The sequence below is a fragment of the Trichoderma gamsii genome (genome assembly GCF_001481775.2).
Source record: "Trichoderma gamsii strain T6085 chromosome Unknown Scaffold_70.2, whole genome shotgun sequence".
Taxonomy (NCBI): Eukaryota; Fungi; Ascomycota; class Sordariomycetes; order Hypocreales; family Hypocreaceae; genus Trichoderma; species Trichoderma gamsii.
Window position 1 is genome coordinate 96,981 of NW_020171407.1, and position 10,269 is coordinate 107,249.

General features: G+C 46.8%; 3 protein-coding genes across 3 annotated transcripts; 1 reads left to right on the plus strand and 2 right to left on the minus strand.

Annotated features, from left to right (window-relative positions):
* TGAM01_v210735 (hypothetical protein) lies at positions 1-3,606 on the plus strand (the record flags this gene model as incomplete). The annotated part of the gene is made up of 4 exons (XM_024550859.1): positions 1-3,165; positions 3,224-3,334; positions 3,424-3,494; positions 3,567-3,606. The coding sequence occupies 4 exons, from the start codon at positions 1-3 to the stop codon at positions 3,604-3,606; spliced, it is 3,387 nt and encodes a 1,128-aa protein (XP_024404404.1).
* Positions 3,607-3,705: 99 nt separating this feature from the next.
* Positions 3,706-7,729, minus strand: TGAM01_v210736 (fimbrin; the record flags this gene model as incomplete). Its single annotated transcript, XM_018807354.1, has 10 exons — positions 3,706-3,737; positions 3,809-4,794; positions 4,851-5,533; positions 5,581-5,791; positions 5,851-5,967; positions 6,553-6,595; positions 6,658-6,737; positions 6,798-7,012; positions 7,061-7,160; positions 7,647-7,729. The coding sequence occupies 10 exons, from the start codon at positions 7,727-7,729 to the stop codon at positions 3,706-3,708; spliced, it is 2,550 nt and encodes an 849-aa protein (XP_018659520.1).
* A 415-nt stretch (positions 7,730-8,144) lies between these two features.
* TGAM01_v210737 (hypothetical protein) lies at positions 8,145-9,940 on the minus strand (the record flags this gene model as incomplete). Its single annotated transcript, XM_018807355.1, has 3 exons — positions 8,145-9,076; positions 9,141-9,774; positions 9,899-9,940. 3 exons carry the CDS (start codon positions 9,938-9,940, stop codon positions 8,145-8,147), a joined length of 1,608 nt encoding a protein of 535 aa, XP_018659521.1.
* Positions 9,941-10,269: the final 329 nt, after the last annotated feature.

Genomic DNA, 10,269 nt, shown 5'->3' on the forward strand with positions numbered 1-10,269 from the left:
ATGCCAGAGAGCGAGGTGTCAACTGCTGTTGCTCAGCCTAGCGACAATAACAGTGCTCCCACTAAAGACCGAGCTGCTGAGGGGGCTGAACCGCCCGCTAGCGATAAAGCTGGCTCTACCTCTGCGCCAGCAGCAAGAGCCACTCCCCGCTATGCCAGCGCAACCGCTACTTCGACTGTGGCTCGGACAACTGCCTCGGCGCGATCTGCGGCTACTCTGAACAAACAGCCGACTCGCTCGTCCACTTCGGCGCACCGATCTACCGCCTCCACGTCGACGATAGGTCATCGAAGTGCCCCCAGTGTCGGTGCAAGTGAAGATGACCAGAAACCCAAGTCTGCGTCGCGAAGAGAGAGCACAGTAGTCTCAAACTCAGCGGGAGCCGCAGGAGAGAAGAAAACCGGGGTCACTGGCAGCACTATAGCGAGCCGTCGATCTACTGTGGGTGTTGGTGCTGCAAGCCCCAAACCAGCTGCTTCGCGCACTAGAACGGGAGCATCCGAATCAGTAGCAGCGATTCGGGCAGGATTGACCCGGGGTACTGTTTCGTCGAATGCCGCTGCGGATGCGAGGAAAAGAACACCTGCACCTGGTATAGTGACTGGAGCTTCACGTCCATCAACAAGAACATCTGTTCGATCTGAGGCGCATCCAGACAGCCCCAAAGTCCTCGACGAGCTCACGTTCAAGCTAGCCGAGAGAGATAAAGAAATCGAATCTCTCAAGGTGGAATTGGGCACCTTCGAAAGCACTGTAACTGAACTTCGCCAGCAGCTAGAGAGCAGCGGCCAGCAATCAGACGAGGGCGAATCTCCAAGTGAGCCCAAGGTCGCGCCAGATGGCCCGAAACCGGATTACGATGCCGTCATACGTGACCTGGAAGCTCAACTACAAGAGAAAGCCGAGAAACTTCGTACTGTAGATGACGAGCTTATTGAGGCTGCTCGCATCAAAGACGAAGGAGGAGAAGCTCTAGAGGCACTGAAAAAAGAGCTTGAAAATCTCAAGGTTGAGAATGAGGAGAAACTCAAAGCAACCGAGGCTCAACTTGAGCAGACCAAACAAGACTATACTGCCCAAGTTGAGAAGCTGCAAGCCTCCATTTCAGATAAAGCAGACTCAGACAAAACAGACGCAGACTTGCGATTAGCATTCGAAGCAGACATTCGAAATCTTCAGAACCAGGTGAATGAGCTGACTGCTTCAAAAGCCGACTTGGAAGCGACTATCAACGCCATCACATCCGAGCGCGATGCGTTGACCAGCAGACTATCCGATCTCGAAAATGAGATTGCAGATGTTAAATCTAAGCTCGCTACATCCGAGACGGCCGCGAAGAGTGCTGAAGCCAGTAAAGACGATGGAAAGTCTCTGGTAGCGGAGATCCAGAGCGAACTCATCAACCGAGAGACGGAGCTAGAATCTGCCCGCAAAGTTGAGACTGAGCTACAAGCCACAATTAGCGACATGAAAGCCACGCTGACTGGCAGGGATGAGGAGATTTCCAGTTTAAAAACAATGCACGATGAGCGTTTGAAGCAAATTTCTCAAGATTATGAGAATGAAATCGAAAGCCTTCGCGGCGATGCTTTCTTTAAACGCAAGTTTGAAGAACTGGAAAAGCTGCACAACGATCTGCAGGCTTCCTTGACCGAAGAATCAGAGAAGCATACAACTGCTCTGGCAGAGTCGGAAGAGCGCCGGCTATCAGCGCTTAACTCACTTGAGTCTAAAGGACGAGAATATGAAGAGCAGCTGGCCAATTTGAGACATCGTCATGACGAAGAGCTGGCAGCTGCCAAAACCCAAGCTTTGGAAACATTGGACGTTCACGCTAAAGAACTAGAGTCTATCAAAGCTCGATACGACGAACAACTGCGGCTCGCACTTGCAGATGGAGAAGCTACATCGGTAGAGCAAAGTGGGCTCCACGAGAAGGTGCTGGATGACCTTAAGAAGCTTCACGAGGAAGAAACACAAGGGCTGCTTGCTGCACACCAATCTACTCTAACGACGACGTCTAGTCAACATGCAGAGGAATTGGCTGCGCTGCATACGAAGCTTGAAGAGGTGGCAGCACAGCTTGAAAATGCGAAATCCACGAGTGCGGAGGAGTATGAAGTCTCAAAGCAGGAATTGCTTAGCCTACACGCTGCTGAAATTGAGAAACTCACCACTGCTCACGCAGATGCTATGGCTGCACTGAAAGAAGAGGGACTCCAAGTAACCCAAAAACTAGAAGAGCTAACAGTCGCTTATGCGCAAATGGAGACCAGCTTAAGCGAAGCCAAGGCTCAGAAGGCGAGCTTCGAGGCTACTCTAGAAGAAGCTAAGTCTCAAAACGCGAGCTCCAGGGCTACTCTAGATGAAGTCAAAGCTCAGAGTGCGAGCCTGGAGGAGCAATTGTCACATCAGACTTCCACAAATGCAACTCTCCAGGCCTCATTGAAAACCGCGGAAGAACAACTTTCACTTCAGGCTTCCACCACTGCAACCCTCCAAGCCTCACTGAAAACCGCGGAAGAGCAACTTTCACTCCAGGCTTCCGCTAATGCCACTCTCCAAGCCTCGTTGAAAGCAGCAGAGGAACAACTATCACTTCAGGCTTCCACCAATGCCACTCTTCATGCTTCACTGAAAGCGGCACAGGAGCAGCTAGTCCTTGTCCAAGCAGAAGCAGATGACGTCGGCCAGCAGCTTGCTCTAGAAAAAGTAGAGCGAATGACCGCACTTGCTGAGCTAGACGCCATTCAGACCGCCAAACCTGATATGACAGCTATCAACACCCTGAAGGCTGAACTTGTTGCAACAACCAAGACGTTCCAGGAGGCCTTGGCTGTTACTAAGGCTGAGTTGAAGTCTACCAAAGATAACCTTGCCGATATGGAAGAGAAATATACCGCTACCCGAGAAAGCTTGATTCTGACGTCCAAGGACTTGGAAGAGCTGCGGATAACGTCAGAATTGAAACAGAAGACGGCTCACGCAGATTATAGCGACTTGAATGATAGCATGACCACACTAGTGGAAGAAGCCAACAAGAAAGTGAAGGAAGCGGAGATGAATGTTGAGCAGCTCATGAAAAAGCTCGGCGAAGCAGACCTTCAGAATGACCAGCTGCAAGGTCAGCTACAAATCAAGGATGCTGAGTTAGCGGAGGCAGAGGTAAGTTCTCGTACCTTTTCTTATACCTAAAGACGTTCCCTGGCTAACAACGCATCAGGCTCAGGCCGCTCTATTCAAGTCCACCAGCGGCGGGACTGGTAGTCTAGATGCAGCAGACAATGCAGCCGACGGTGAAGAAATCGATCACTCTTCAACGGCACTAGCTTTGGTAAGAGAGCCCCTGTAAACTGTCGCCAATCGTGCAATGATTGTTCGTGCGCAGGTTGATGTTTCGATTTGACTAACCGTTTGAAGTAGCTCAGCAAAGTTAGATTGACTGCCAAACAAGTTGACTCTCTCGACCGAGAGATGAGGGACCGAAACTTACAGTAAGCAGGCCCATTGTATTAAAATTACGGCCAACAGAGAAACAAAATACTAATCTTTCTTTGACAATATAGGCTCCTCAACTCAATTACAGATGTGAAGCTGTCATCTTAGAATTCTTTTTTATTAACATATTTATATGATTTAATTAATATTTAGTGGTAATTAGTGCCATTTAAAATTGTTGGATTTGAATGGAACCCGAAAGATAATTTACGCTTTACCGTGAGTTGCCATCAGAGATCCTATCACCTTATGTTAGCAATTGAACATGGATAAATAAAGGCTGCACAGCCTTTGATGTTATTGAACTTACCAATGAACGTCGTCACCAGGCGACTACGGACTTGGCAAATATCTTCGGGGACAAGCCATATGGTCGCGCCGAGCTTACGAGCAATACTAATGCTCAACTTCGCATTCATGTATGCATCTTCTTCCGTTTGGCCGGGAGTCACAAGGTCATAGTCCACGTAGCTGCTCTTCATGCCGTTGAGAACATCCAGAAGGAAAACACCAGAGCCAATCGCAGGATCCTTGAATGACCGAATAGATGAGTTCCGACCGCCCTTCTTTGACATATCGTTGGCCCATCTGACCATTTCGGCGTCAGTTATCTCTCTCTTGCCGAGATTTTGTGCCAGAGAAGATAGCGTCAGCGTAATATCTTTTCGCATGAGTTGCCACACAAGTCCAAGTGTCAACGTTCTTTGGCCGTCCGTAATATCTGCTCCTTGAATGCCTACGAGCGAAAATCCATTCTGCTTGCCCAACTCTATAGCATAGTTTGTGTTTTCGACAGCTTTGAATCTGAGCATTTCGCCTCCATGAGCGGGAGCTTTGTTAACGTGGCGCCAGTTAACAGACCCTTTAATGACCTTGTCGTATGCCTGTAGAAGAACCGAGCCGTCCCTCAAATCATCGAAAAACGAGACTACAGCTGGCTGCACATCCAAGCTGTTTAGCCACAGAGTGAAGACTCTCGCCTCGCGTTCTCCCTCTGCGTCGAAATCTTCGACCTGCAACTTCTCCTCTTCGGTAATAGGGTCAAGGCAAGGATGGGTATTGAAGAGATTAGCGACGAATGCCAAGTTCAGTTTCGGGTTGCCCGCTACCAATGATGACGGAGTCAAAAACTTGCGGCATCCAAGCTTATCGGCTTCTTGCAACACCTCTTCGGCTCTCTGCGTTAAATCTCTGGTTTGCAAAGCAGCTCGTGTGCAGCCATACTCTCCTCCAATTTGCGCGAGGAGGACGGTGTAGTTCTCACTGTCCTTCACATCGCTCGAGAAGTTTGTCACTCTAGACGAGGCCAAAGAGTTAGTGATAGTCCCTTAGGAAAACAATTGTGCACATACCTTCTGGGCCAATTGGCGGCTTTTAGGTGGTAGTTGAACCAACGAAGCAGAATCTGCTCAGGAGGCAGTCTCAAGAACTGCTCTAGAGTCTCATCCTCTTCCAGGAGTCGGTAGAGTTCAGGGTGCAGCTTGATATCGATTTTTCCCAGCAAGCCTCGTCGAATGATTTGCCAAATGAGACCGAGAATAAGATGCTCGCGAACTTCAATGATATCTCCTGCTCCGATATTGACAACAGAGCACCCAATACCCTTGCATGATTCAATGACGATGTTATTGTTCTCACTCATTTGGAAAGCATTTAGAGTTTTGGTTTTCCGGCCGGGCATATTCATAACTCGCTCATCAATAGTATCCGGAACGCTGTCGTTGATGAGTTTCGCAAGAACCAAACCATCTTTACATTCGTCGAACATCTCGAACGTGTCGGTAGGGAACGGAAGTCGGCTACCAATGTCCGGATCACCAGCTAAGACCGCGTTAATGTGGCGGGTAAACTCTGTTCTCTCGTCTTCGTTGATTGTATGCGTAGTGTTCGCATTTGATCCCTGGACTTGGATTTTGCCGCTTACGCTGCCCTTTGAGGCATGGCCTTGGGTGGCGCCAGCTCCAGAAGATGCTGGCCCAGGACCAGTAGAGAGACGTTTTTGCGCGGTCGATCCAGCGCGCAATTTAGAAATAAGCTGGCAAGTGTTAGAGGAGTTGCGAAGCAAGACATGGATTAACTGACTCCGACATAGTCTTCGAGCTCTACTCGCCGTGAAGAGTCGAGATCTACTTCCTTCAAAGCTTGTCTGACAACATCATACGGCTGATTTTCGCTTTGCTGGGTGGCTTTAATGGCCGTTGCTTCGTCGAGGTATCCCCGGTCTTCTACGTCCAGCCGCTGGAAGGCGTCGGAAAGCTGGAAGATCTCATTCTGAGGAAATTGAGGAAACTTCCTATCAAACGCATTAGATCAAGGCCGAGTGAGGCCATGGCCGATTAACATTCAACGTACCTCTGAAGCTTAAGGACATTCATACTGGAAACCTTGGTGATCTTTCTTCGAGTCAATGTCGAGTCAATGTTCAGAACAAAGGAGCTGCGTAATCTGCTCGCAGTAATGACTAGCCAGCTAGTAGTGAGGGGGGTCAGACAATTGACGCCAGCAACCCCACACAGCCACATTCCCCTCTAACCAAGGCAGCCTAGCTATCCATAGCTAAATTACGTAGTTGCCTGCTAGGCATACACGTAATGTTAGTGGAAAAGATGGCCCCCCTGTATTCAAGCTATATACTAGTATATCCTAACTTTTTTGCTGAATGAGGTGTTCTATCGATAAAGGTAATTGTTCGACTAAGACAACGCTTACATGCTATTGAGCATAAGTAAGTGCAGTTATTCTAGTGGCATACTTGGAAAAAAAAATAACTGTTTTATTACTAGATAGGTATTAGTTACAATACTTCAGTATCGCAAACCGTTGAAGGCGCGTTTTCGAACACCATTATAACCAGCACAAATTTTGGTCTTGTACCAGGTATCTCGCATCTCACGAAAGATATCTTTCATGTGCTTGAATGTAGAAAATATCTGGAGATCCGAGCATTGTACAGATGAGAGGAAAATGTGGACAGAAAAGAGAGCAGTACTGTTAAGATTCCAGGCAACCGGTCTACTACCGTGATTACATTTCGACATTGGTGGCTTCTACTACTCAGCAACATCAAGATCGTCATGAGCGGGAAGAGGACTCTCAGCTGGGAGATGTCAGTATTGAGTTCTTAATTGGAAAGGTCAGATCCGGGAAATGCCGCGCTACCTTTTCTTTCGTCGCCGTTAGTTCCGTTTTCCTTTCGGTCGCGATCATCGCGCTCATCTTTTGTATCGCGGTCTCGGTCGCTATGCAAAAAAAAAAAAATGTCAACTTCCAAAATACCATTGATTGTTCGAAAAACCTACCGGTGTTCAGGGCTTCTAGAGCGATCTCGGTCCCTTCGACTGTCGCGATCATAGTCTCTGTCGCGATCCCGACGTTCGTCTTTGCGCGGAGAATAGTCACGGGTACTGCGACGGGGGGAGGGCGACCGGCCACGGCGAGGAGATCGAGGTCCACGACGATCACGATCACGCCCAGATTCGAAGCGCCATGAGGCTGAAGGAGGTGTTCTAGCCCACTATAAGCACGTTAGCAATGGCAAAAAATTATATCATTGCACACGCACCTCGATCTTCAATAAATCATCTCGGCCAATACGTTTGTTGTGCATTTCATGGTATGCGTCATCGGCATCGCGCCTGTCTTCATATTCCACGAAGGCAAATCTTATTGGAAGCCGTTAGCAAAGCGATTGCTTCTCAAGAGTATCAAGCTACCCACAGTCTGCTGGAAGTAGATCGAGGCGCGGGAATGTCACAGCGGACTAGGCGCCCATATCTATTCGACACTCATCATTAGCCATGCCATCACAATGCAGACACGGAGGGCGCAGTCGACGGGGCAGCCGTTTATCGGGCATTTTCATTGACTGTATGCACACGAAAGGAGGTGCAATCTAACTATCGGTTCGCACAGAACAACTTCGGGCGATAAATGAAGCGCATCGACCAACACGGCAGGAAAAGGGAGAGGTAGGTTCAGGCGTCAACGGGGGGGGGAGGGTTGCGAGGGCATCGACATCGACATCGACGGTGTATCAAATCTGTCGATCGAAAGGAGTTCCTCGGGGCGGTACAAGACAGGACGAGGGCGAGGACGAGGGCGAGGACGAGAGCGAAAGCGTGCGCGTGAGCGTGGCGTGGTTGACGTACCGTTCGAATTCGTAGGCGAGATCGCGGGCGCGGGTGCCGTGGCTAAAGCCTGTGACATATAAGGTAGTGCCGCCGCGAGACATTTCGAAATGTGAAGGAAAAGAAAGGCAGTATTGGAGTGTATTGAAGCAATTGAATGATCCGGGTGCGCAATCGTCAGCGGATGTAAACGTTAGGATGGTTCTGAGGCAAGCAAAAATGTGCTAATGGCAATAAGTTTAGTAGCGTACTAAAAGGAAACCTACTAACGCAATAATACCAAGATTTTCATAACGTCATTATCCGTGTATTTATACATTTATACATTGTATAAACTTAGAAATAACTGCCTTTATTACCATTATGAATCTTAACTATTAAGCACAGTAATAATTTTTGTTAATTAAACTAATACTTTCATAATATTCAGCATACCTGATATTCTTGAATTATGTTATTTCCTTTTGTAATATTTTCTTTTACTTTAATCGTAATTCCTAGCTAGATCTACTCTCAATTTCAGTACTTCCCTCGCCCTGAAACAACAAACCTCCCTGTTTCTACTGTATACTTCCACCCGTCCCGCGCAAGTGCAGCAGCCACAGCCTGTCGGAGTGGTGAAATTCCACTTGCATTATGACGGCCTAAGCCAGTAACAATAGTGAGACTTTTGTCTAACACTGGCTTTTCCCGAGCACGTAAATCTTTCCACCAACTCAAAACTCGTTGACGAGCAATTCGCACTCCATCTTGGACGGACACGCCGTGCAAATCAACTGTCCTATCGGTGCTTTGTTGGTCAACTAGAATGTCTGCCGCAGTGGACGTAGCTTCTTGGGCATGCTTTGCGTGTTCGCGAGCCTGTTGCGCATAATAGCCTGCTGCCTGTCGATACAGCGGGTTTGAAGCCCCGCGCCGATGGAGACTTGCAGCAGATGCAATCGCATCTTGTTTCTGCCTATGTAGATTGTTTGATATTTGCAGAGCCTTGTCGAGATCTTTTCCGGCACCAGAAGTTGATATCGAATTAGCTCGACGAGGACTCCTTCCTTCAGCCTGGGTATTAGTGACTGTCTCTATTGATCCTTCGAGATCTTCGTGTGGCAGCGGTGTTAGTCTATAATTCAGTTTGAGTTTCTGGTTCATCGATCTTTTGCTGAAGTACGCGTTCACTTGTGCCGCGAGTTCCGCAGCATATGCAGAACCCGGCCCAGTTATCCGGACGATAACCCGCAGGTACTCGTCTGGGGTATTGCGGTGCTTTTGTTTGAGATCATCTATGGCTTTTTTCTCTACAATTGATGGGGACTCGGTCTCTTTCTGTATGAGGAACTGATCCAGGATTCCGAGGATGGTAGCCACTTTAGAGTTGCCGTTTTCGGCATATATTATAGACACTTCTTCAGGAGACATATTCAAACGCTTGGATATGTAGACGATAGCAGCGGGAGCTGTGATAACACCACTCTATTTAGTAACTCACGGAGTGTGTGGCAGACACCAGGATCAACTCACTTTTCAGCGTCTTTGCATTACTCATGCTGGCCTCGCCATCGGTCATTCTTGCTGCGTCATATCCGTATACACTACGGTTGCCACCAAGATTCTCGATCTTGGTGTCACCAGCGCTGGAAAGTGCATCTGACGCAGTCCTTTGAGAAGTGGCGGATTGTAGATATTGTACACTGAGGAGGGTATCCAAAGCAGTCGCAACGACGCCATTTGATTCAAGTAGTGCATGCCTAATAGCCCAACCTTGTAAATCAGGGAATAAATCCTGCAACTGTAGAATATCTGTTTCCAGCAGTCCAGAATTTGAGAATTCACGATCTGGAAGCACGAACTCCGCAGAGAAAGGAAGTGAAGATGTCGTATTTTCCGGGTCGATCGATCCTTGGCCACTCAACTGTTTCCTATTGAGACTGCTTGTGCTGGCTGAGCGCTCAATATCTACTACCTGTCTATTTTCATCTTCTTGAAGTCGGTGTACGGCACTTGGGTCGAAACCACTGGATTCTTCAATGTTGGCATCTTGCGCGAGATTCTGCAGGATCGTGCAGGCAGTACTATAGCCGGCGGCGGTAGACACATCGTAGTCATTTGCAATAGCAATGACCAGGGACTCGTCAAGGACAGAGTCAAATAGATCCTAAGGGAAGAAGCATTTTAGATTTTGCTAGTGAAGGAAAACGCAAGAAGTGCTTAAGTTGTTAGGAAGAGATGCAAGTACTATAGGAAAATGTATAAATGAAAGAAATAAATATAATACATACCACCAGCTGCTGGATAGGTGAAGTCTGAATAGTAGCAGCCATTTAGAAAGGAAAATAATAAGGCTGTACTGTTAGTAGTATTGTAATATACTTAGTAAGTAATATAATAATAGAATATATATTATTATACGCATATAAATAAATAAATACAGTATTAAAATTTATTATTATTATTATTACTATTATTATTATTACTATTATTATTATTATTACTATTAATATTATTATTATTATTATTATTATTATTATTATTATTATTATTATTATTATTATTATTATTATTATTATTATTATTATTATTATTATTATTATTATTATTATTATTATTATTATTATTATTATTATTATTATTATTATTATTATTATTATTA